The following is a 27311-nucleotide window of genomic DNA, read 5'->3' as shown; positions in this document are numbered from 1 at the left end:
CTGGAAGGGATCCAAATGGTCCGCAACCTCCAGGTATGCTTGGAGTTGTTCAGCAACCACCCGCTCAATCACCTTGCCCAAGAATGGTAGATTTGAGACTGGACGATAGTTGGCCATATTGCCCGGGTCTAAAGATTATTTTTTTTAAGACGCTGTTTAATAACCGCCTCTTTCTGCGGGTCTGGGGATGATTAAGAATGATATAAAACCGAGTGATAGGCCAAGTTCTCAGGCTCAAACTAGATGAGTTATTTAGTGTTGCTGGCTTGTTTTCGGTTTTCGGTTTTTTGTTTTGGAATAAAAAACAAACTTGAAGCACTGTGACTGGGAGCAGATATGAGGTGGGGGTGCCTATTTAACCCTTTGGCTTCCAGCTATTTGTCTGATAACACATAACACCTAAGTTGATTTCCCTTAAAGGTTTGGAAATAAAATCAGTTAGTGGGGAATGTCTTCTGTCCATAGAGGTAGGGGTGAGGGAGAAATTCACTTCAGTTTGCATTTTATTGCAAACTTAGCTAATTTGCACATCTTAAAACAATAAATTAACCAAAATGCAGCTATCCTTTGAAATGCCTTCTTTTCTCAATGCTACAATGCAGTTCTGTACACAAAAAAGAATGTGTGCAAACATGTGCATTTTAGGGGAAATTGCACTTAAAATGCATATAAAAAAACTCTTTAATAATGATGGTGGTGATATTAGTGAAAACAACATAGAAAAATTCATTATATGTGAGGAAATAGCAAGGGAAAGGGGAAATTAAGCAGCCCTTTCTCTTTCATGCTTCACCTATCTCTTGAAAGTGGTACCCAAGCAAAGAAATGTGTACTTTGTATCCATCAAGGAATCGTCTACTGCAGTGTTTCCCAACTTTGGGCCTCCAGCTGTTTTTGGACTACAACTCCCATCATCCCTAGCTAGCAAGACCAGTGGTCAGGGATGATGGGAATTGTAGTTCAAAAACAGCTGGAGGCCCAAGGTTGGGAAACACTGGTCTACTGGGTTTGATGATGGAGAAGCCTGCCACCTCCTAAAGGGAAGATTCAGACACCTCTTTAGCTTCTCCTGCTTCAACTTGATCTCACACCTTTCAGATGACAGCCAGTGAATGTCTGATAAAATATTTTGAGGCCAAACATGCAATCTGCTTACCCCTCCCCAGTTGAGGGTGCGAGCCAGGTCATTCCCGGTGCCAAGTGGAAGTACAGCAACAGGAGGCTGGGGGTTCAGCTGCAGCTCATCCAGGATGGAGAGGATCCAGCCCACCTAAACATCAAATATTACAGGAAAGGAAATGATATCATAGGCTATGGGGCGGCGAAGACACACTACTTGGGATTCTCCAAATACATATCCCATCCATTCTCTAGTCTGTGCAATTTTACTTCTGCTGGTGTGTGGTTTATACTATGAATTTAAAGAATCCAAAAACCAGGATATCCCACTCTCAGCCTAACCCACATCACAGGAGTATTAACGGGGATAAAAGGTCGAGAGAAACACGTACCCTGCCTTGATTTCCCAGCAAGTACGTTGAGGTACAAATGTAATAAATCAGTACAAACAAATTATTTCACTCATGTCTCCTCCCTGTGCCATGGCCCTGACCCAAATCGCACACAAACGCTACCATTCACAAATAGTTTCCTCTCCACCAAGAGGAAAACATGCAAGTTTTCCTGCATGTTTTCCCTGTCACAGCTAATAGCAGCTTGGGGAGGGCTTTAAGTTTGGGGAGGAAATCAATCAGGGGCAGAAGTTGGGACAGCAGCACCCCCATAAGAATATAATAAGACCCTACTGAATTAGGGCAAAGGCCCCATCTATAGCCTGGCATCCTGTTCTCACAGTGGCCAACGCTCTCTCCCTCTCCCTGCTCCTAGATTCCTTTAGGGTTCATCTCCCTTTCACCCTCCATGTTGTACTACAGCCCCAGTCCAAATTCTCCACTTGTTCTCAGCAGGCTGCATTTTGAGAAATAAAGCTTTGGGGGTTTCAGCTGAGTTTTTTTAAAAAAAAATTAAGTATATTATTATGGATCCTAAATGCTCTGCATGATCTTTAGAAAATTGGATAAGACACCCTCCGAATTGTTCCAAATCAGAAGGCTGCCTGAAAGAGTCTAGAATACAGATTGCCTGAAGTTGACGATGTTGCATTTTATTGCCAGAAGAGGAAAAGTTAACAATTGGGCAGGTACACTGGAAAATCTCCCACTTTCTGTTTCTTTCAATAATGCAAAGTAATATCTGGTCTCATTGAATATTCACTAAATCCATTTGAGCAAGATTTTCATTTCTAGATTTAATGGCTTTTGGAACAACGAGACGTTAATTTGTTTCTAACATAACCTCAGCATAGATAAGTCATGTGTCTCTCATATTAATGAGAAGATGCTGCCCCCATTAGCTCAAAATGTGAAATGGAAGGAATGTGGAAACAACAAACCCAAAGCCAGCGTTTTAAAATACAGCTGCGTGCATCACATATCTCAAGCTGTACAAGATCTCAGGGATCTCTGCATGTAGAATCAGACAGTGGGGCCTTTGTGATGTGTGGTTTCATTTATGCACACGCATGCGCTGAGCATAAGATGCAAGATTCACAGCAATAACACTCCAACAGAACTTGCTCTCTTGCTCAGGGAGACGGGGAGTGGGGCAAAGCCATAACTTTGAATTCAGCACAGGGAACAGGTCAAACCTCTGTCTCTTTTCCCTGCCTAGTTCAAGACTGCCAGTTATTTGTTCTCCTTCACGGAATCTAATGCAGGCATAGGCAAACTCAGCCCTCCAGACGTTTTGGGACTACAACACCCATCATCCCTGACCACTGGTCCTGTTAGCTAGGGATGATGGGAGTTGTAGGCCAAAAACATCTGGAGGGCCGAGTTTGCCTATGCCTGCTCTAATGACACTTCCTCCAGCTAGGGATGGCTGGCTCCCACTTCTGCCCATCTTCAGTTAGTCATTTCTGTTGTCAGCCAGTCACCTGCTATCTTTACTTATGCAGCCGGATACTTTACAGACTTGGCTGCAGCCATTGGCTTAATAAAGAGACTGGTTTGACCAGTTTAGCAGCCCCTTTCTCCCTTCTTGCAGACATAAATCACAAGCTTAGAAGAGATCCCAAAGATGACATCCAGACTGACATCCCCCAATACTATAACTATGACAGAGGCAGAGGCAGAAGATGATCTCCCATCTGCCAGAAATGTCTTCTATAGCAAAGAAGAGCAGACATATACTGTACAGCATTCCAAGGCCTGGTTCACACATTGCTTGATTTATTGACACTTTATTCCTGCATGCTGAGGCAAGCTTCACACATGCATGATTTTACACTCCATAGCTGTAGCACGGCGACTTGTTTGCATGGATGGACCATCTCAGGTATAACAACCCAAACTTCTCATTTCCCAGCACCTAACAAAATGCTGGAGTCATTGGAGTCATATAACGCTGTCGCTGTTCATATACGGTAATAAAGAATAGAGAAGTCAAGTCATGTGCATGGATATGTGAATTGACCCTTAATGACCAGCAGCTGCCTGCATGAAGTAACTTCACTATGAAGCCTTCTGCTATTTTCTGTCCATGCTGCTGCACCCATGAGGAACAAGGCACACATCGGAAGCTAATTTATACCAGGTCAGACTATTTGCTCCTCAACATCATCGTCACTTTTTTTTCTTAGTTGGTGTGTGCTGTATGTCAGTGTTGCTGTGACCCCTTTCATGCATTAGGCTCACAGCAATTTCCCTCCTTTGCTTATTACCCAAAAAAAAAAAAGTTGTGGGACTTACCGTTCCATCCCCACCACAGGCCAGGATTCGAAGATTTGGCATTTTTCTGTACAATTCAAGCCTATAAAAAGAAAACGAGCATGAAAAAAAAGGTTATGTGATGATTCAGCCTGGGGGCTATTAGTTGGCAAACCCTGCTTTGAAAAAGCAAAGAGAGATGTGAAAAATGTGCCAACAAGCAACTGTAAGCAGGTGAACTACCCAGGTACAACAATAAGACCAGGGGTCAACAGGTATGGGCAGGTCAGTTAGAGCAGCTGACAGAGAACGATGAGACTAGGACATTCCAATAAGTATAGCATAAAATAAGTGGGGTCCACCAAATGGACTCTCTGTTGGTTTCTCTTTATGCCACTGTGCAGTGCTCTTGGAGTCACAAGACTCTGTTTTGCATTCCAGAGATTCCAGGCTGTTGGAAGTCTCACGGAAGACAGGAGATGGATGTGATGTTACTGGTTTCCTCTTCCTTTGTTGTTCGGTTGCACTCTGCTTTCACAGAGAGAGCATATATATTTCTTTTCTGTCTGTGTAGTTAGAAATAAAACCTAGCAATGTAGCTCAAACTTCTTGTCTCTTCTGCTGCTTTGATACTCTGCTGAATGGGGAAAGTGGCTGGAGCCTTATAAAAGGCTCAGGTCGTTAATCATCGTCGGAGGAGATTCCGAAGGCTCGACCAGAGGAGTAGCTCAGTCATAGCAGAGATTCCGACACTCTCTCCCTGACCCCCCCCCCAAGGCCCAACATGGGAAAAGGGAAGCAACATCACAGGACAAATGAGATGGACGGGTAGGACTCCAACAGCATTCAGCATGGATAGGAGAAAGGGCACCATTTCACCTAGGAGCTTCAATCAAAATGCCAAAACTTTATTAACTCTGGAGGGAAACAGAGGCAATAATCAAGCCCATACCCAGAAACTGTGTGGTACAGGTGGCCTAGTGGAGTGGAGTGAATCATTACAGAATATTACAGGCATAAATAAGGGCAGACTAATATGTTAAGTTTTTTATTCTTATTTGAGTGAAAAATTAGATAAACATTATTTTTATTATTAAATGATTAGTTTTCTTATCTCATCTTTCTTCCATCATAGAAGTCAAGGCAGCATTCACCAGGTTCGTTCTTGGCCTCCCATCCAGATGCAGAAAGTCTTACACCTGCTTAGCTATGTTGCTGTATCACATATCTTCAAACTTAGGGTTGCCATACATCCAGAATTTCCCAGACATACCTGAAATACTGCTATCGGAAGCAGTGTCCAGATGGAAATTGATAAAAATGTCTGGGGAAATCTGGACATATCCATGTCGGCAGTGTCATCTTTGGCAATTTTCCTTTAAAACAGCTCAACAACTGTTGTGTCCAGATTTTCACTGTTTGAAATATGGCAACCCTATTCAAACTACATGTGTGGCTTTGTGAAACATGGCACAATTTCTGCCAGTGACCCTCTTGGCTATATCAATCCTATTTGCTTCTTTTATATATTTAACATCCACACACAAAGCAGTCCACGATTGAAAGTGCTATGAAAGCAGCACCTTATAGGAGGTCTAGTAACTATCAGAGAGCACCACCTTGTGGCATTGAAAAATATGGTCTGCATTTCAGATAATGAAAAGTTGCAGCACGGAAGTTTACCACTAGTTAGTTTCTCCCTGCAAGAAATCTGATTTGTGTAAAATTCATGCTCAATTCACATGCACCGAGATGAAGCTGCTGACTTGTCTCACAGAAGTTGTGTCTGCCATTCACTTGTGGGGTAAATAAATGCACTTCCGTGCAGCTGCTAAGCTACGTATAAGCTAAACAAGCTATAGCTTAGGGCCCTACTCTCTTGGGAGGCCCCCAAAAAAATTAAAGGAGAAAAAACCAGGATGTACATTTCCAAAATATAAGATAAAAAACATAAAATAAAAGTTTTGTTATTGCCAAATGCCAATGTGTTTGCATTATTAAGTCTGTTATGGATAAAAATCATTTTAAGTTAGCACTTAATAATTATTTCACTATTAATATACTTCTTCTTAATTGTATTTCACTATTAATATACTTCTGCATAATTGTGTTTCAGTTCAACAATTACTTTGATAAAATACATATTTTGTTTTGTGCAAATGGCTTTAGATACCTATTGGGTCCATAAATTACCATATAGCATATATTCAACACAAAATTGATGATTTTAGCTTATGAATTTTATTGTTTAATGTCTTGATTTGTACATTAGGGTACTTTTGTAGCTCTGTTTAGAGTACTGTTTAGAGTAATGTTTTGATAATATAAATGTTTTAAGTCTTTTGTATCAATTCAGTATATTTTGTTTTAATTGTCAAATGATTCTGTGTACATTGCGGCAGTCTTTGGCTGTGTGCAATAAAACTGACTGACTGACTGAACACAAAAAAGGGCCCCATTACCTTCAGTAGCTTAGGGCCTCATCAAACCTAAATCCAGCCCTGCTCAGATCTCTCTCTTTGACCTAAAGTTCAGCCCAATTCTGATCCTCTAATACACAATCTCAGTATTGAATTATATAGAAGAATTGTGGAGCACATATTCTGTTGTCATTTTCAGGTATGCAAAGTCAGAACACATCATGTTGCATGCTCCTCTTCCAACTTATTTGCATTCCACAGAATGCTTATGAAGCACACCTGTCGCCGACTATATATCCATGCACTGGATTTATCCTAAATCCTAGCTTTATCTGGTTAGGTTGTAGGTTGCTGGTAAGAAGCCAAGCATTTCAGCAGAGATGCTCTTGTTATAGAACTCTCTCCCCAGGGACTGACTGTGACAGAGACAAAGGGAGTTTAACTTCCCTTCTTTTCATAAATTCTTCTGAACCACCTTGTGAAAGATGTGCTTATTCCAGCCAATATCTCTTAATGGTTGCTTCAAAATGCCCATCATATAGAGGTACCCTTCAAAATACCTGTGCTAATGCTAAAAAAAGTGCAGAACAGCAAACCACATCAAACATCTCAGAACTTACGCATCTCTTGGTCCTTCCTGAGAGAGGTCAAAGACCTGACGTGGGTTCAAGTACCACATGAACATCTGGAGAACCTTAGTACCCTGTCAAGAAAGAGGAAAAGAAAACAGTCAACTTCTCTGAAGCACAGTTCTTGAATCCCTGGACAAATGCTGCAGCAATATTATTATTTTTAAAAAAGAATTCTGAATTCAGGCCAGTAAAATGTTCTCTTAATAGCCTGGGACAACTGCTGGGGCAGCTCCTTCTCCATCTTCCCCTGGTTAAAAAAGACCTGCATGTGCATAAGAACCTAAGGTGAGGTTTTGGGTCAGCCCAAAAGATCCCAGACACAGAGATCCAACACCGAGGGCCTTCTGGTGGCTCCCTCACTGCAAGAAGTGAAGTTACATACAGGGAACCAGGCAGAGGGCCTTCTCAGTAGTGGCACCCGCCTTGTGGAATACCCTCCCATCAGATGTCAAGGAGATGAGCAATTATATAACATTTAGGAAACATCTGAAGGCAGTCGTGTATAGGGAATCTTTTTAAGGTTTAATGCTTTACTGTGTTCTATATATATATATGCTAGAAGCCGCCCAGAGTGGCTGGGGCAACCCAACCAGATGGGTGGGGTACAATTAATAAATCATTATTATAACTATTATTATTACTTGTGCTATCAGCTCCCAGTTGGAACGAGAGGACTCTGTCACTCTACATTTTATATAATGCATTTGTTTTAATATTTTAATGCTGCAAACTGCCTCAGGTGCCTTGGCAGAAAGGCAGCATACGAAGCCAATCGATCAGTAAAATGCATTACCGAAAGCCAAATCCTCCACTCCAGAAGCATTTAATTCAAGATGGAAGCATTTATTTCTTTTTTGAAATCAATTCATTTTATACCCACTCCTTTGACAAAGACGCAACATGCACAAAGTAGCCAATGTGTTCGGTGTTCCGTGTTTACCTGATTCCCTCCACTTTTTGGATTCACAAATACAAGCAACGGTTTCATGAGTGGGGAAGAAATGGGTTTTACCACAAAAGGACGGCCTTTGTTCTCCTAGAAGAAAGAAAATTAAAATGTGACAGAAGACACTGGAGTGTGCTTTAAGCGATGAGCATGTTGACTTGGGATGCCATGGGAGAAGGAAGATCACAGGTTCTTCCATCCCTGAATTAGATATGCAAAATTACCAGTGAGAGACACCAGATAATTCAAGATTTACGAAAGAGCTGTGGGTGATGGCTTGCATGTTCTAAATGTGTTCACAAAAAGCTACACATGTGCCATCATGTTAACAGCAACATTGAAGACATAACATATGAGGGAAGAGATGGACTTAAGTCTTTCAAACTATGAGTCTGTCCTCCATGAGGACATGAAGGCAGTTGCCAAGGGAGAATGGACTCTCCCAGTATCACTTTGTGACTGAAGAAAGGCAGATGGGTGAATGTTTGGTTTCCTGACCCCAAACAGAGTGCTGTATGGGTTATATACACACTCCTTCCACCATCTTGATTGACAGTGGTAGCGGTCAAGACTTCAACTACTTACTTGCCATGATCTTCTTCCTTCTCCAATAGTTCTCCACTGTGATACCAATGGAGCCTTTCAAATGACACTATTCACCCCAATCGGCAAAAGTTATGTGTTGCCCTATTTGTGCCAATGTCTTCTTACTCTTAGACCATATTTACAATATAAAATTTCATTGTCATATCATCCCCTCAGGGAACTTGAGCAATGTAGTTGTGAAGGGGCGGGAGAGAAAGATTAGTCTTCTCTAAAAGAGAATTCTAACAGAGAACTTGCCAGCCTCCAATCCCCCTGTTTCTTTGTAGGATTCCATAACAAACTAGAATTTATCCTCTTGGATTTCATTATCAGTCCTGTAACTGCACACTCAAAAGGAAGAGGGACAAGAATCATTACTTCAGCTATTACAGTTTATAATAAAATATATCTGGCCTGGGAACAGTGGAGACTGAAAACACTCTCCATTGACTGACAGGATTATGACATCAAGAGTTTACGTTTCAGAGAACCTCCTAGCTTTTTCTGATACCTCTACCTGTCAGGCCCCCCAGATAGTTCTAGGAACCCCAGCTAATGTCAGACCCTTAAAGTGTGCATTAAAGATTTACCTCATTGCTCCTTTTGCTGGCTTTCCTCTTGAAAGACGTCCTCTTCTTCCGCCTGGTCGAATTTTTCAGTGAATTCTGTATATATGTTTTTTTTAAGGGGGGAGGGAGGAGAAGGGGAAGAGTATTTAAAAAGAACAAACTGAAAAGGAAAGTATCCCTATAAGAAACACCTCTGTGGCAGTACCTTTGGAGAATGATAACACCACACATGCGTGGGTTGAAAAAGACATGCGCCTCATGCTTTGACACTGTCACACCACCGGTTATGGAGAAAGCCACACACTGACTGAGACCACCAGACTGGTACTTTCAGAACTGGAGACTTTCCAAGGCTGCGAGGGAGAAGAATACTAGATGCTCCCATAGACTCACATAACAGCACATGTTGTACCTGCCAACCCTCCCAATTCAGGTAGGAGACGCCCGTTTTCCTTCCGGGGCTCCAGTCTCCCGCCCAATCAGGTTCGTCTCCTAATGTGGAGACCATCTGTGTAAAAAGGTGAAGCAGAATAAGATAAAACGAGCTGAGCCTCATGGGATTTATTGGTGTAGTTATTCATTCCTTTCCAAGCTACGCCACTCCCACTTTACTGTGCGCTCCCTTCCAAAGAAGCCTCGTGTGATGTTACTTTTTCTCTCCCTCCTTTGCTTCTGTTTCCTTCTCTCTCTTTTTCCCTTCAGATGTCCTCTACTCTGGGTCAATGAAAGGATTGCACACAGATGAAGGTGACGGCTGGCTGGTGAAGGACCCTGTGGGACAGACAGGGGAAGGGAAGGACTCCCAGGCAGGATGGGAGATGGGGAGAAGAAAGAGAAGCTCCCAGGTGAGAGCTGCGAGGGTCCACCTTTTTTCTGTGTGAGACAAGGTTTGAGACCTACCTGTGAGATCAAAGAAGAGTCACAACAGCAGCCCTGCCACCATACAAATATATGGTTAAAAATAACAATGATTAAGATGTGGATCCCAAAATACAACATTTGGGTTGAAGGAGAGCCCCAGGTCTGAAAGGTTGGTGGCTACTGCTCTATTTGAAGGGATATATGAAGACAACCTTCTGTTGGAAGGGATTCTTGTATCTGAAGAGCTGTCTGGCTGGAGTCCAGTTTAAAGATAACCATAAGAAAGAAAAGTGAGGGTCTTGAAGCTTCCCCTGGTCAGCAAGTTGAAAAGCCACATAAGTCACCTAGTCAGAAGCTTCCTGCCTGTGGTGGAAATGTATTGGGTGGGATTCAACTGATGAGCTCTGACAGTGGGAGGCAGACTTTGGCGACAGCAATGGGCTTTCCCCACCTTTCCTCCTCCCGCATGTCCCGTGCTCTTGTGACACTGTAATAGATCAACATTGCATTGCAGGTGGATTTCAGGATGAAAACCCTCAATGGTGACTTTCCTATGCTTGTTTTACTTGAGGGAACTGTGCAAAAGAAATACACAGAAAGGGAAATGCCTCTGCATTTAACAGAAAGAAATACCATTTCAGATTATAGCAGGAAGGCTGGAAGGAAGTGTTGTATTTGAGAGGCCTGATTAAACCCAAGAGTATGTGTCATAAATATTATTTTATGCATTGCCTGGAAGAATCAGAAAATAATAATATTAAAACCCTGCATGCCAAAGGTACAAATCTCTTTTCATAGGAGATAAAAAGGCGGGAAGTGATTACTTGGCTTGTGCAGATAATTACCCACACAGGCCAAATAATCATCTTTTTTTTCCCTTTTAGGCAAAGGTTGAAATATATTGGCATGCATATTTATTTTATTTTAGTAGATATGTGTATGCGGTTTTTCTAGGCAAAGCCAGTCTAAAAAAGCTTACAGCAATAAAAAGCACATTTATTTAAACAATCAACTTTACTAAAAAAAAAAAGGATAAAACAAATTCCAAAAAATATAATAAAACCAGCCTAGGCCAAGGTAATAATTTATAGTGGGGTTGTAAAGCTGAAGTGAGTTAGAGGACCAATTTCACTTTCTAATAGAAATCTAGTGGTCACAATGACTTTGACTAACATTTCATTTCTGTTTCAGAGTTTTATAAATTCCTCTTCTCATGGCCAGCCATCCACTGCAAGTGTTCTACTGCTTTGGATATATTTAAGGTGCAGAAAACACTGCCAAGGCAGGCCAGGATGGTTGCTTTGAAAGAGACTCCGTTGTTAAAGTCCCTTTCATGATGACCACCCACCTTTTATCCCCCCCAGTGCAAAGTGCCAAATGGTCTGTGTTCCAAATCTCGCCAGGCACAGGAAGTGAATCATAGCCACTGGTTATTGTTTTTCTTTGCTTTTTGGATTAAGAAGTTAAAGATCAGAAGAAGACATACAATGTTCCTGTTGGGTCATTTATGACCTCGTGTACACAGAAGACTGCACTAAAGAGAGTAAACTAGCAGAGACATCCAAAGATGTCGGCCATCTTGTGTAGCGGAATCTGCTCGTGCAATGGTACTTCTGGTTTATTTTCTCCAACCTCTGCTGTTCCCATTTCAAATGTCCTCAAAATATGTTCCAGGTGGTCGCCCAGCCCTCTGGAGCTGATTTTGTGGGCATGCAGAAGGAAAGGAAAGGAAGGAGAAGCCCCATTTTGCAAGCAGAAGCCCACTCATACTACATTGGAGCTTGCCCAATTTCTTCAGGTCAAAGTACACCAAACCATCTTCCCCTTGACAATCAAAGGTACCATTTCCAAATGTATATACACAAGTTACCAGGGGAGGAGGTGGAAACACCCCTCACTTTCCAGAGAGAACTAAATGCTTAAGCATTCAAAAACACCCACCAGATAGTAGAGGAGAGAATGAATGGAGGGACCAATGGAGGGACAGAGTAGGGACAGGGTTGGCCCTACCATTAGGCAGAGTGAGGAAGCTGCCTCAGGTGGCATATGCTTTGGGGCAGGAAGCAGTGGTGAGGAGTTGGAGGGCAGGGCTGAGTGTGCTACATGGCTTGCCATGTGCCCCCTAAACAGGAGGGTGCTGTTCTATCACCAGCTTCAACTCCCAGTCTTGGCAGATGAATGGGCAGCAGGGAGCCATCTCATCCTTTGCCTCAGACGGCAAAAGTCCTTGGTCCAGCCCTAAATAGAGAGCTGAGCAAATGCAGCCCTGAACCAACAGCCTCAGAACCTTTAAAGGTACAGGCAGGATCTCCAGGATGCAATCTGGCAAATCTAACTCTATTCCAGGAGCGGGAAACTGGATCCATCCTTATCTCCCCCTAAACACACCGTGGTCCAAATATGACATGTGGGTGGAGCCACACACATGTCAATCACCTGATGCCACAATGAAGTCATAGATTCATTGCCTTCATTGTGGAGAGGGTAACAACGTTCAGATTTTTGGGCATTGAATTACAAGAGGATCTGTCCTGGAGTGTCAACACAAGGGGGCTTGTGAAGAAGGCGCAGCAGAGACTGTACTTCTTGAGAATACTAAGGAAAAACCATCTTCCGCAGAAACTGCTGCTTGCCTTCTATCACTGTGCCATTGAGAGCGTGCTCACTTATGGCTTATGTGTGTGGTACGGAAGCTGTACTACCCAGGACAGGATGGGGTTGTGCAGGGTTGTTAAGGCAGCAGAGAGCATTGTTGGCTGCCCACTCTCCACCTTAGAGCAGATTTATGCCACAAGGTGCCATAGGAAGGCACTGGACATAGTAAAAAGATCCATCGCATCCTGGTCACTGTCTCTTCGAGCTCTTGCCGTTGGGATGGAGATACAGGACGATGAAGACAAGAACGAGCCGTCTTAAGAACAGCTTCTTCTCCAGAGCGATCTCGGCCCTGAATGGGAAGCCCGGACTTTGAAAGTCATCTAATCTCCCTTGCTGTATTATACTGTATTGTTTAATTAGTGTTTTTATGGAGCAGTCAAGTAATTTCGTTGTCCCCGAAGGGGGCAATGACAATAAAGATATTATTATTATTATTATTATTATTATTATTATTATTATTACCCCTCTTTCTTTTCTTAATATTAGGCTTGCAACCACCCACTGGCCAGCTGCATCTTAACCTGTCCTATGACCAAATGGGGGAGCCTGGTGGTACTAATTCAGCCCATGGGCTGGAGGTTCCTTACCCCTCCAGCTACATTCAGACAGGGAAGAAGGATAGAAGAATTTCATTATTGCTTCCAACAATGACCCCACGAAGCCTAGTATTCTAGTTCTCCACAATCCAAAACAATATGGTGAAGGAATCCTCCCAAAGGAGTAACTGGAAAGACTGGATAATGGCTTATAACACTTATGAGTGCAGAAGGTGGTGGGTTTGTGGACGAAAGGAAGTGAAGCATACCTGTCTGGCAAACTATCAGGTGTTTAAGCCAAGCGAGCCAACCAGCAGTGTCAAAACAGACATTGGCATGCAGTTACCTGAGGTTTCTTCACCTTAATGATCCAGGTGGGAGGTACGATAACAGCCGCATGAGCTCCGAGGGAACATGGCTCTTCAATGTGCTGCAGCATGAAGCAGGTAACCTTATTGTGAAACTTGAGAAAGGAAAAGAGAGGCACCAATGAAACAGGGAGAGAGGTGTGAGAGAGAAAATAATGTTGTAAAACAGGGCTGAGAAGAAGAGGAGGAGGAGGAGTTTGGATTTGATATCCCACTTTATCACTACCCTAAGGAGTCTCAAAGCGACTAACAATCTCCTTTCCCTTCCTCCCCCACAACAAACACTCTGTGAGGTGAGTGAGGCTGAGAGACTTCAGAGAGAAGTGTGACTAACCCAAGCTCACCCAGCAGTTGCATGTGGAGGAGCAGGGAATCGAACCTGGTTCACCAGATTACGAGTCCACTGCTCTTAACCACTACACCACACTAGCATAGATCTTTCGGACCCAGCAGGCCAGATATTCATCTCTCCATATGAGAGCCAGCGTGGTGTAGTGGTTAAGAGCGGTAGTCTCGTAATCTGGGGAACCGGGTTCGCGTCTCCGCTCCTCCCCATGCAGCTGCTGGGTGACCTTGGGCCAGTCACACTTCTTTGAAGTCTCTCAGCCCCACTCACCTCACAGAGTGTTTGTTGTGAGGGAGGAAGGGAAAGGAGAATGTTAGCCGCTTTGAGACTCCTTAAAGGGAGTGAAAAGAAGGATATCAAATCCAAACTCTTCTACTCTTCTTCCATCCCCACAAGCCAATTTTCACAGGCAGGTGGGACATTCATCTGACACCATCATGGCATTAGATGATTGGTGCCTGTCCAGGTCCCTTGAACAGGGCTTCCAAAACACCTGACAACCAGCTGGCTGCCAGGCGCTTGGGAACTGCTGCGCAAAAGGATCTGCCAGCCGCTTGGCTCAGGAACCACTAAGCACAGGGATTGCAAAGCAATATATACCGGGTGGGGGGGGGGACACACCTATAAAAATGAGGTGCTTTTTCTTTAAATGAATGCTTTTATGCTCTTCTGTGTATGCTCAATATTTTGCATTTCCCCTTTCCTGACTCTCTTGCCAGGTTTTTTTGTATGCTGTATCAATAAACAATCATCTTAATGGATCAAAGGAAGGAAATAAAAGGAAAAATAATGCCCTATTAGTGCCATGAGTTCAAGAAAAAGGAGACGTTCTTCAGTATGTTTGTGGGAGAGGAATGCACCACGTCCACCTCTCACAGTACAGATACCTGGCATTTTAAGGAGAGCCGAGTGGAAAAATAACAAAATAAGCCAGGTAGAGCCTGCCCGCAGGATCTTTTCTTATTAAAGATTCTGCCTGTGCAATCAAAGCAGAACCATCCAAAACATGCTGGCGAGACGATCACAAGCACTCACACAGTTCACTGGGCAAAAGTCACTTACTGCCTGCTTGCACCAGGAGCAGCTGATGGCCACAATCTCTTTACTGTGGAAGGAGAATTTTTGCTGAAAGCCCTGTAACGACAAGGTGAGTTTATCACATCCATCACCTAACAATCACATGGAACAGCTGTCCTGCCTCCCCCCCCAAAAAACACACGTTTGTTGTGTACTGTGTGCATGGTAACATTTTGTTTTGTTTTCCTTACAAGTGAGACTACAGGGGAGTATCTTCCTCTTTTGTCAACCAGACCTTGATTAAATTGTGGTAGGACCACCAAGGGGCAGATAAAATAGGGAGGCTGCAAAGGGGACAGCAGATCTGGCCTCCCAGGAGCATGTCACAGCTGTTGCTACAGTAGCAGCTGCAGTAGCAGCAACAGCAAGGCATTCCCTGAAGGTCAGATCTTCTATCCCTGTGGAACCTGCTGCCTGAGGTACTTGCCTCAGCTCGCCTTATGAGTGGACCGGCCCTGCTTTTTAAATGGTGCAATGGAGGTATAAGAGAATCCATTTCTGGGGAAACTTCATCCAATGGGCAATTCACCCATAATGTTAATGAGACTTAAATCTAGATGTCCAGTCTCTGGTATTGTTTCTTCTAAGCCCTGATGCCTTCAAGATTTTTTTGCAGGGGAAGTCTCCAGCACAGCATCCTCAGTTATCTCCCCCAACCTTGGAGAAGCAGGGCATGCAAATTTCTAACCCTTTTTGGCTGCATCTGAACTCCTTGCATACTTTGTGCAAAGCAGAAATAAGAAGGTAAGATGAGCCCTGCTGGATCAGGCCAATGGCCCGTCAAGTCAAGCATCCTTTTCTTACAGTGGCCAACCAGATGCCTGTGGGAAACCCACAAGTAGGACCCAAGCACAAGACCACTTTCCCCTTCTGTGACTTGCAGCAACTGGTATTCAGAGGCATCACTGCCTCTAACCTTGGATGCAGAGCCTAGTCATCACAGCTAGCAGCCACTGGTGGCCTTCTCCTCCATGAATTTGTCTAGTCCTCTTTTAGAGTCATCCACGTTGATGGCCATCGCTGCATCCTGTGCAAGCAAGTTCCATACTTTGACTATGCGCTGCGTGAAGTACATCCTTTCATCTGTCTTGAATCTTTCTGTATTCACCAACATTGGATGTACACGAGTCCCAGTGCTTTGAGAGAGGGAGAAAAGCATTTCTCTATTCGCTTTCTCCATGCCATGCGTACATTTATAACATGTCGCCTCTTGCCTTCTCTCTAAACTACAAAGTCTCAAACTCAAATTCTGTCTTTATAAAGAAGAGGGAATGGAGGGAAGTCATGAGGTCTAAAGAACCTCAAAGATAAGGTTTTGAAAAATATATTTGTGAATTTGGGGGTGGGAGGGGGAAGTACTATTGTGATTAAATGTGGAATTCAATTGTGAAAATTGTGGAATTCAATTGTGAAAATAAATTGTGAAAATAAAAAAATATTTTCAAACTCTGCAACCTTTCCTCAGGGGGGAGTCTCTCCATCCCATTAATTATTTTGGTTGCCCTTTTCTGAAGCTTGTCTAGGTCTATGGATGATAACACTGTGAAATGGTAAGAGCAGGAGCACAGAGGATCGCTTGTTGATTTGGGGACATGAGCAAATGTCCACGTATTCTGCCCTCTTTAACCAGAGGACCTGCTTTATTTGCAAGCAACAATAATCAAAACTTGGACCTACGTGTTCTTTGGAACCCAGCTACAGCCTCTGCCCAAATCCTCCCCATTTTTCAACACAGGTGTGGGGAACTGGATCTGGCTACTAGACTGGAGCCTTATCTGCCCCATCCCTGTGGGGATAGTTTGACCACTGGGTAAAGCCTCCCATCTGTCAATCACCTGACATCAGATGTCAGGTGACCCGCTTTGCCCACACAGGCTCAATGCCAGTGCTTGCAAAGCACTGTGCGCAGGACTTGATTGACAGCACCTCCTACTCCCACCCCTTGGACCCAGTCACATCCTTACTTGCCCCATACCTGACATAATATATGGCACTAGGTGGAAGACAGAGGGGCAACGCCTTGGCAAAGTGGCGCACTAACTGGAGGTATCTTATGCCCGGTTCGACAGCATCTGAATACCTTCTGCCTTTACCAAACTCCTGCCTGACACACACATATATAATAGGAAATTGTTTCTTAGGGATGCAGTGAAGAGTCAGTCTTCAAAAACTGCAGGAACTTTATAATTGGTTCACGTAGAAAGATAAAGAGATATGTTATTGGGGTATTTTTTTGAAGTGGGGAAAGAAAGAATAAGAAAGATGGTGAAATTATCTTGCTTCACAAAAAAGTAATAATTCAAAACAGGCTGAGAGGACTGGGTGATGCGAGAGGCAGAGATGCTGCTTGGAGATAATGGGACTCTGATTCTTTTCCACAGTTCTTGCAAATTGATTTTATTTTTTTTCTAATTCACTAAACTTGAGAACCGGGGTTGTAATGAACGTGGAAAGATGAGCTTGGCATTTAAGCAGATTTGAAAAGCCTCAAATTGATAACAATTTTGAATATCATATTGTTTAATTGCTCGAGGGGTTGAAGGCTTTATTAAGGCTTCCAGCTCTTGAACCATGTAAGTCTCTCATAATCTTGAGATTTGAGTCTGCGAGGCTCTTCCTGCGTTGCCAGTGCACAATATCAGAACACTGTGCAATCAGCAATCAGACTTATTATCTTTCATACTATTTCATGTTTACTAATGCTCTACCAAATGATTGTACTGTGTGCATCAGCCTTCCCTAAGATGGTGCTTTGGACTACAAAACCTATCAGTCCCAGCCAGTACAGGTGAAGAGGGATTTAGAGTAAATCCAGGGATCTTGGTGCATAGCAGTGGAATCATGTGCATGCCCTTTTCATGTGCTTCAAGCAGGCACAATGCATGCATGTGTGTGTGAAGAAGGGGCCAACTCTTCCCCCAGTCTACTCATATCCCCTAGAATAGTCTTACCCCAACCTGGTACTCTTTGGATGTTTCAGACTACATCTCCCATCAACCCCCAAAGCCCCAGCTATCATTGCCTATGGCCAGGGATGTTGGGAATCGTAGTCCAAAACACTCAAACAGCACCAGGTTGGGGGGGAAGGCTGGTGTGTATTGGTATTTATCACACCCAGAGATCACCTGACAATGAAGGGCACAATAGAAACTATATATGATGGAAATGAACTAAAGGTTTGGAAACTACAGCAAATGTTACATGCTTCCTTTCTGAAATCAATTTTGTTTTAAAAAAAACTGGAGGGGGGAGTGGAATATGGGACAGAGCAAGTCCATGGAACCATTAAGGAAAAGAACAAGGGAGAAGCTCTAATCCTTAAAATGAATTGATGTTATGTCAAGGAGCATGGCCAACTAGAGAACTGAATGAATAAATGATACGCAAAGCTTTAAATGCTGTAGATATTAGTCAGGGCCGGTCCTGTCATTGGACAGAGTGAGGCAATTGCCTCAGGTGGCAGAAACTGAGGAGAACAGCAGAAAACACCTTGGCTGTTCTTTCTGAGTCACTCCCCTCCGTCAGAGTCCACAGCTATGTGCCCCAGGCCTGTCATACACCCTGCTTGCGGACCTCAGATTCACTAAGGAACAAGATTCAACAGGCAATATGTTACTGGGACAAGTTCAAGGTCTTGCTATAAGGCCCAGAACAGCTGAGGACCAAGTTATTTCTGAGAATGCCTTACCTTGTATACCCCCTGCCCAGTCACTTCAATCCTCAGGAGGGACACCTTAGTTTCACATGCTCCCAAGGTTCAGCTTTTGTCCATCAAGATCGGTGCATTTTAGCACCTTCCTCCTGGAATGTGCTTCTAATGAACATCAGGTAGGCACCTACAGTACTGACATTTAGGCACCTGCTTAAAATGCATCTGTCACCCAGAGATTTATTTATTTTTGGTCAATAAAATAAATTGCCAGTCTGATCGGCCTATGTATATGGACTCTGGGGTGTGTGGTGGCAGGCAGGATTCATCTTCAAGCAGCAAGATGAATTGTGCTGCTCCCGACATTATCCTTACCTTTCCACACTGCTTGCACTTCCCCTCCTGCCGCCGCCTGTGTACCCAGTGATGTCGGACAAAGTTCTGCAGGGGGAGGCAGTGGAAGCAAGGAATAAAATTAATACAAGAAAACACAGCCCAGCATCCGGTGCAGAACTTTACATTCCAAAGCCACCATTCACATATGGCAGCCTAGAGATCGCCGCTGGCATTGCTGGGAGGCAATTCAGAAAGGAAGGGATAGGAGCTGTCAGCTGCTCTGAAGCACACATAAGAGAGAGATGTTCCATAACAGAAAATAAAATAAGGCATTTTGGCTTTTGGTATTCAAAGCAGTATTCCTCCACATCCCATTTTTAAAAAGTATAAGTTGTGTCACACACACAATTTATAATAATAATAATTTTACTATTTATATCCATTCTCCAACCACCTTCAGACACTCACACAGGTCCTTCACTACCTTCCATAGTTCTGATTTGAAAGAGAGGTAGAGCTGGGTATCATCCTCATGCTGGAGAACATGCTGCCCAAACCCCCTGATGATCTCTCCTAGTAACCTCATATAGATGTTGAAAAGCATTGGGGAGAGTATGGAGTCCTAAAGCACCCCAAAAGCGAGAGCCCAGGAGTCTGAACACTCATCCCTCAACACCACTTTCTGGACACAGCCCAGGAGAAAGGAGCAGAACCACTGCATAACCGTGCCCCCAGCTCCCAGCTCTTCCAGACGGTCCAGAAAGATGTCATGGTCAATAAAGGCCACTGAGAGATCCAGCAGGACCAGGAAACAGCTTTCACCTCGGTCCCTAGCCCACCAGCGATCATCGACCAGTGCAACCAAGGCAATTTCAGTTTGATCCTTTCACATGGTTTTGCATGTAGTGTGGCTTTTTTATGCATTGTGATTTACTGTTATTTCTACTGGTTATAGTTTAGCAATCATTTATTGTAACTGTTAAGAGCAAATTTCTGTTTATTATTTACTGATACTTTGTGAGTTAATTTTATTGTGCACTGTTATATTCGAATATATTGTTGAATATTACTTTACTTGATATAAGTTGTTTAATTTAAAGTTATGTTTTTATGACTTTGTCGCATTGGATCAGATTATTATAAAGTGTGTGATCTTTGTTGTATATTCTGTTGTTGTAAATCGCCTTGCACATAGTAATATAGAAAGGTGGCATACAAATTAAAAGTAAAAGTAAATGATTCATTTTTTTAAGGCTATGTCTGCACCAGATGGTTTCTGAAGGATTTGGTCCTGCTCCCTGAGTTATCTACTAGCTATTTATGCTCCATGGTTACTCATCTTCCTAGGCCTAATCCACATTCTTGACTCCATCTTTCAAGGCAAAATCATGGGCAGCAGACCTGTGTGTAAACTATAGGCCTTGCAGGAGCTGGGCTGGACTTCTGTTCTTTGGGACATTGAGGGCTCGCCCACACTCCTGCTTATCCCATGCCTAGAAAATAGGAGTCCAAGTGGTTTTGCCTTTGTCTCAGCACTTTCCCCTGGAGAACACACACTGTAGCACTAAATCGAAATGACCGACAAACTGGGGGAAACCCAATCAATGTTTGCTCCAATTCAATGGTCAACCATGGGTTTTCCTGGGAGAAAGCAGATAGGCAAATGGAAGTGTGAATGAGCTCTAAGACTACATATGCACTAAGCCATGCTGCTGTCAATCAATCTGCAATGTGCTTCTCTTTTCAGAATGAGCCCAGTTTCTCATGAAGCAGGTATCAGGAGCAAATGATACACAACTAGTGTATCTAGTATTCTGGGCTGAATTCCCCATCCTGGAGAGTGCTTATGAAACACGGTGATCCTGCGGTCTTCTTCTCCCCTCCCCAGTGGACAACTGAAGCAGCTTCTTCAAGGCTCTGCTCAAGCAATTTGGGACATTATCTGATGAGGGGAGAGAGATGCTGTGTTGGCCAGCAGGCAATAGCTTTTTCTACCTGCCTTGCTTTACCCTCCAGCCCTAGAAGCCTTCATAAGGGAGCTGTTTCCAGAGGAAGAACTGTGAGGGGAAGGAGACACTGTTTGCCACCAGGGCGTGGTTGGTTTCTCCCTGTGTTGCCCCACCTGCAGCCTGAGGAACCTTCAAAGAGGGAGTTGCTGCCAGAGGCATTATATGTATGTGTATTTTAATGAGCCAAATAAAATGAAAATTATGAGTCAAGGAGATGTGGAGAGTGTGTATTAGCTTAACAGTGCTTAGTTTATTTTTGGTTGCTATTGTCTTCATGTTGTTTATTTTGTTTTATAGATTATAAATGCTGCATTGATTTGTTAATCATATAATGACTTCTGCTTTAAAGCCACTGTTTGGCTTATTATTCAGTTGTTGCTGCTTTGTTAACAGTGTTTTACACATCGTATCTGTTTCACTGATGATTTGTTAATTATTCTGTATGATTTGCGCTGTATTTGTGATGCTCTATTATGTTTTATTATATCATTATTATTTGTTCTTCGTAAGCTGCTTTGGGGTTCACTCGAATGAAAAGTGGCAGAGAAATATAATAAATCGAAATCAAATCAAGGTCTAAGACTTCTCCCAGACAGCAAGCAAAACTGCCTTTTAAAGTGGTTCGGGGGGGAGGCCTGAAGAAGCCCATTTGAACCATGCCAAGTGCACCTTTGACATTGTGTTTTCATTCTTCTGCTGTGCTTCCCCAATCTCCTTTCTTCAACCCCACCAAATATCTCCACCTCCCATGTGGCTTTCCTAAAGTCCTGCATGTCACAAGAGATGAAGGAGAGGATGCACAGCAGAACCAGGGAGGCGAAAGGCAGCAATTGCCTGCTGTTTTTAGGATTTAAAGGCATATGAGACCAGGGCCCTGCAGGATCTGATTTCTTTCCGCAGGGCCTGTAAGACAGAATTGTTCAGCCTGGCTTTTGGCTTGGAATTAACTTGATCCCCTCCCCCTCTTTCTTTTTTCCTTTTTCCTTCTGTGATGGAACTCCTACTTGGGGACTTCCCCGGCTTTTTTCTGGCCCATGTAGGACCGGTCTGGATAGTTAGCCTTGGTGAAGACGATGTTTTCATCCCCAAAAAAGTTTTTGAGTTTCTGCTGAAATGAGGCTGCATTTTAATGTTGTATTTTAATCTTGTTTTTTAAGTTGTATTTCAATCAATTGTTTTATATCTGGTGTTAGCCACCCTGAGCCCAGTCTTGGCTGGGGAGGGAGGGGTATAAATAATATTATTATTATTATTATTATTATTATTATTACTCTCTGGTTTGCAGCCTGGAAGGCTGAGCACCAGGAGAAACTGAAAAGCAGAGAAGCAGTTTCCAAAGCTCCACTGGATCTGAAAGTATCCCTCCGCACCCCCCCCCCCGAAGCAGTTGCTTATGGGCCACAATCCTGCAAAGAGACTCATAGGTAACATTCACAAACCACTCACCTCTCTGGGAGATCTAGAACCGCCTTCTCGGAAAGTTGGCTTGCAACGAAAGTTAATCTGCCAGGTGGGAAGCAAGAAGACAGGAGTAATAATGGCAGGCCTATCCCCATGATGAAACAGGCCACCCCTCCCAAGCACCAAAAGAGGTGGTAAAGGGCTGTAACTTAGTTGTAGAGCATCCACTTTGAATGCAGAAAGTCCTAGCTTTGATCCCTAGCGACATCTTCCAGTAGGGCTGCATGAAACCCTTTAGAACCTCTTCCAGATATTGTAGACAGTAGTGAGCTAGGTGGACCGGTGGTCTGCCTTCCTAGGCCACTTCCTATGTTCCTATAGTTCCAGGCTCAGTATAGTACAAACTCAGTATTGGTCCACATTGGATGGTAATGGATCTCTAGGACTGGGCAGCTGACTGGCGGGAGTACAGGTGATATGCTTGTTCTGGACCTGGCCCTTGGAGCAGGGGCCCAGTGCCACCACAAAACAGCTGCCCCATTTACTTGCAAGCCACAAGGTGCCTTAGCCAATCCAGCAGGATTGCTGGAGGAATCCATCGGACCACCTGCCCAGCAGCTGCAAAAATCTAGCAAGGGTGTGCAGTCGTGTGTGCGCAGAGCAATACGTTTGGCACCAGCTTGGCTGCAGGAGTTGCAGGAAGGAGGCATACAAGATGCCATCCCATCGTCTTAGGGATTCTACTCTGGATTTCTGTGGGGTTCACTCCTTTGCCATTTCTTCTGCCGAAGATATCTCACAAGGAAGCAGAAGTTTAGGATCAGAGCCTTCCTTCTCCAAGATGGGCTACCTTCCCACACTGGTCAGCCCCATTGGTCCCTCACTTCCCTCTACGGCATGTACAGAAGCCACCTTCCTGGCTACTGGGCCCACTATTGGTCTTCTCCACTCTACCAGAGCCTGTCTTCACATGCAAAGGAAGTCCCTAAGTCACCAACAGTTGGAGACCCGTCAGCTACTCTCACCAGATGAAGCCATTGTCCATGGTTTGGCTGCTGTCACATGCTTACAGCTTCTAGGAGCCACAGGTGAGAGCTGAGTGCAGGGTAGGGACCAATGGTGAACAAACTATCCCAGAAGGAGGATGACGTATTCCCTACCAGAGGTACTTCTCCTCCCCAAACACCTCATACCCTCCACTGCTCCGGAATTTCAGGCTGGGGTCTTTCCCAGCCCTACCTGGAGATGCTGGGGACTGAACCTGGGACTTTCTGGATACAAAGCAGATGCTCTACCTCTGATTCTTGCCCACTTCTCTTTAAATGCTCATCATTACAGTTCATGCTTCCCCCCCAAAAAAACTCTTAAACATGTCATGCTTTGCATTATGTACAATAAAAACAGCACATCTGCACATCATAAAACAGGACTAAATGCATCTAACAAGGGCTATTGTTAGTTTGCTAGCTAGGTTTTAATGCTGAGGCATTTAACAATTCATAAATCATTTCGTGAACAACATTCATCCCCTCTTGACAGTGACAGATGTGCATATATAGTGTCAGAATTCAAACACTAATGTCAGCAAAATGCCTGGAAAACCAACAAACATAAAACTCAGGCTTCTGAGGTACTTGTGTCTCTTACAGTGGCATATTGAGCATACTGCTGGAAATCATTAGAAATACACATTCTTCCGAAGCATATAGTATAGAGGAAAATTGTAGTTTCTGGTGGGAGCCTCTATTATGATATGAGTATGTTGTACATCCTGTATGATGCCAAAGCAAGAACTAGATATTGCAAATCAGAGTTGTTGTACAGCTCCCATCAGCTTTCACCATTGGTCATGCTGGCTGGGGCTGATGGGAGTTGGAGTCCAATGACATTGCAGGGGTTGGACTAGATGATCCTCAAGGTCCCTTCCAACTCTATAAATTCTATGACTCTATGACATCTGGAAGGACACAGTCTCTCCACCTTCAGTTGTTCATCCTGTGTGACAGCCCACCCCATGGGAGCGAAGTCTGGGTCTAACCCTGTTTCTGAAACCCTGAAGCCTAGAGAGTCACTTTTGCTTGCTTCTTTGTTTCTTAAAATGAAAGTTGAGATTCTGTGACCAAGCAAAAAATACAAGTACTCTTGACCTACATATGGCCTGGAGAATGCATGCCAGCGCGCCCCACTCCAAGCCGTTAAGCCGCCTCAAATGCTACCATTAAGCTTTTGACCCTTCTATAGATCTTGCCAAGATAGGAAAGCTATCTAAATTGTAATCATATTGTTTAAAATTCAGCCTAGATGCTGGGCACTGGGCCAGGCAATGGATTAGCCGCTGCCACAAGATAAAGTTTGAGGCAGATTTATATGCCAGATTGACCTTGGGGTTTCTTTCCTTTATAAACTAACTAACCTGGCTATTTCAGAATCTTTTGTGTCTGGAGGCATGTGGCTCTCCGCTAGATGTCATCAGTAATGAACTTGTAGGAAGAAATGATTATAATTCCTGGTAAAGGTCAGCAAGAAAATTCAACCAGCATTTCATTTCAGAACCTGCTGCTGTGCTACCCTCTAATGCTTCCCCTGCTCTGCACAGTAACAGAAAAAAGAAGTCATGCGTATTTTGATGTTACACCCATATTCGACAGTTTTGATTTATGCATCAGATTAGGGCTACATTCACATCATACATTTAAGGCAGGGCCATACCATTTTAAACAGCTATGGCTTCCCCCAAAGAATTCTGGGAGTTGTAGTCTGTTAAGGGTGCTAGGAGTTGTCAGGACTGGAGACTCTTATTTCTCTCCCACATAGGGTTGGCATGTATCCTCTTTTTCCAGGACATGTCCTCTTTTTCAGGATTAAAATTTCTGTCTGGGCAATTTTTTTAATTTGGCAAAATGCCTGGGTTTTTTGGTTTGGTTTTTTGTTTACAGTAACCCAAGAAAAACAAAATAGTGCATTAAACTCAGATCTAAGGCACCCGGCTAAGGTAGTTAGCAGCAGAGAGTCACAAAATCCCTTCTCTTGTGGCTGAACTAAAATGACACTGACCTTGCTACAAGATCTTGGAGAAGAAGTCTGGGAGGGCAAGAGTTAACATTCCCCTGCCCTTAAGGAGAGTCCATATGTACATGTTAAACAGTTTAATTGTTCTGTGCACACTTACGTTCACAAAGATGTGAACATGAGCCCAAATACTTTCATGTGGCAAGTGAGTGAGCAATATGTATTTATTATTATTATTATTATTATTATTATTATTATTATTATTATTTTGAAAGTTAAGAACACTGCTACTAGCAATATGTCACAGCTTCTATAGCCTACATATAGTAGAGGTATTTAAAACGATAGTCGTCATAGCGATCCATAGTTAAAAGTAGAAGTTGGCAAATGTGTCCTCTTTTTTGCTCTTCAAAATATGGCTACCCTACTCCCAGAGCTACAATTTACAGAGTAGTTTAACAAACCAATCCCTTTTCCCAGAGAACTCTGGTGTTTTAGATGAATGGTGTGGATGTGGCCAAAGTCATCTCCAGACCACAAAAGCTTCTGCTACAGTAAATGTGTTAAGGTGCAGCAGAATGAATATACAATAAGGGTCCCTGTGTATCAAACAAAAAGAGCAAACAGACCTTGAAAAATGAAAATATTCTTGTAATGTACTCCTGAAAAGGACAAATATGACAATGAAAAATAGCACTGAAACTAAAACCGGTTGTTCCATAGTTCTAGTATTATTAATGTTTATTGCGGGGGTTGTAAATTACAAGTATATTTTCATATTGGTGGGTCTTTATGCTGATTGTGTATGGGTGTTTAAATTGCCAGAGGTCTCTTTGCTCTTGGTGCAAGAAAGTAATACAGATACACCCCTTTGGATTCATAGGATTCTTTATGAAATGGCTTTCCTACATGGATACAATCCGCTTCCTCCTGGACTCAGAAAAGGAAGCACGCCTGACCAAAAAGAAAAACCAGCCCAAAGAAAATCTAACTCTTGCATAATCTGTCCATCCCGAGTCTACCCAGTAAGGATTTCTGGGTAACACAAAAACTTGAAGACGTAAAATAATATCAGAGATGATTGGGCAGTAGAAAAGCCAATCATTTAATTTGTGGAACAAGCTTCCATAAGCAGGAGCCTAATTCATCACATTGCATTCAGTGCATTTCTGAACAACAAAAACTTTCAGGTAACAAATGCTGCAGGTTCCTGGAGACATTGCTTTCCTCTGCAAACCAGTATGGCTGCTCTTCTAGAATTCATCACAACTAAAAGATTCTTCACATTTTCTTTTCTTTTCTTTTTGCAGGAGTAGGGGTAGTTTATGATGGATGGAGAATTATTGCTATGGTGAAAAGACCTGGCATTAGCCTTACAGGTCGAAATGTCATATATAGTAATATTATGCAAGTAAATAACAGGGACCTTTGCCTAAGCTTGTTCCCTGGCACAAATATCCCAGCAGGTGGCACCATCTTACCTTATCTAACTGCTCCATGCATGCATTGTGGACGACAATCTTACAAGCAGCACATTTTCTTCGAAGAGCTGATTTCTGAAATATATATAGTACCCATATGCTCATCAATATAGGAGAAGATAATATGGTGTGAACATTTTTCTTGCTCTTCCACGCTCCCTCCCATATTTATTCTTGTCATACATTCAAGATTTTCTGCTCCTGGTTGACAGTATGCAATTGGACAATGTGCTTTGTTGTCAAAATAATAAAACTTCTATTCGCTTCCAAAGGTGACTAGCTCAGTAGTTAGGAAAGAAACATGTGGGTTATAAATAAAAGCACTCGTAAACACTGAATTGCCAAGATGTTTGGAACGAATAGTAAAAGGTTTCAATTGGTGGTTAGAAAGCAGCTTACTCAAAGAGAGTATACAGGCAGGAGTAGCTTGGGAAACGGGATGGAGCAGCTACACTAGCTTTCCAACAGGTTGGTCTCTGTTGCTTAATAGGAGTGAGAAGGGAAGAGGCAAAGTGGTGGGGAGGTCAGTGCAGTGCAAATACACCAGCAGAGCCAATCTGGCATTCCTGCTGGTGTGTTTGCACTGTACTGGCATCCCCACTCGCAAAACCACACCCACCTGCCCATCAGCTGGCATCTCTGGGGTTCCGTCTTACTGGCT

The 27311-nt window shown here is 43.3% G+C and overlaps 1 protein-coding gene across 7 annotated transcripts in view; it reads right to left on the bottom strand.

Annotated features, from left to right (window-relative positions):
• Positions 1 to 27311, bottom strand: part of DGKI (diacylglycerol kinase iota) — a 248151-nt gene that overhangs the window by 107713 nt on the left and 113127 nt on the right. For 3 of the 7 annotated variants that reach the window (XM_082240439.1, XM_082240443.1, XM_082240440.1), the window contains exons 4-14: positions 26651 to 26725; positions 22206 to 22262; positions 18790 to 18855; positions 14751 to 14822; positions 13321 to 13437; positions 9332 to 9427; positions 8941 to 9015; positions 7760 to 7855; positions 6808 to 6890; positions 3810 to 3870; positions 1157 to 1270 (exon numbers count right to left, since the gene is read on the bottom strand). In XM_082240439.1, the coding sequence (XP_082096565.1) occupies positions 1157 to 1270; positions 3810 to 3870; positions 6808 to 6890; positions 7760 to 7855; positions 8941 to 9015; positions 9332 to 9427; positions 13321 to 13437; positions 14751 to 14822; positions 18790 to 18855; positions 22206 to 22262; positions 26651 to 26725 (912 nt within the window). The remainder of the gene's footprint in view (positions 1 to 1156; positions 1271 to 3809; positions 3871 to 6807; positions 6891 to 7759; positions 7856 to 8940; positions 9016 to 9331; positions 9428 to 13320; positions 13438 to 14750; positions 14823 to 18789; positions 18856 to 22205; positions 22263 to 26650; positions 26726 to 27311) is intronic. The other 4 variants (XM_082240441.1, XM_082240444.1, XM_082240445.1 and 1 more) reach the window with 2 other exon arrangements.

This window comes from Podarcis vaucheri (genome assembly GCF_965113315.1).
Source record: "Podarcis vaucheri genome assembly, chromosome: 10".
NCBI lineage: Eukaryota > Metazoa > Chordata > Lepidosauria > Squamata > Lacertidae > Podarcis > Podarcis vaucheri.
This window is presented reverse-complemented; position numbering and strand designations above follow the sequence as displayed.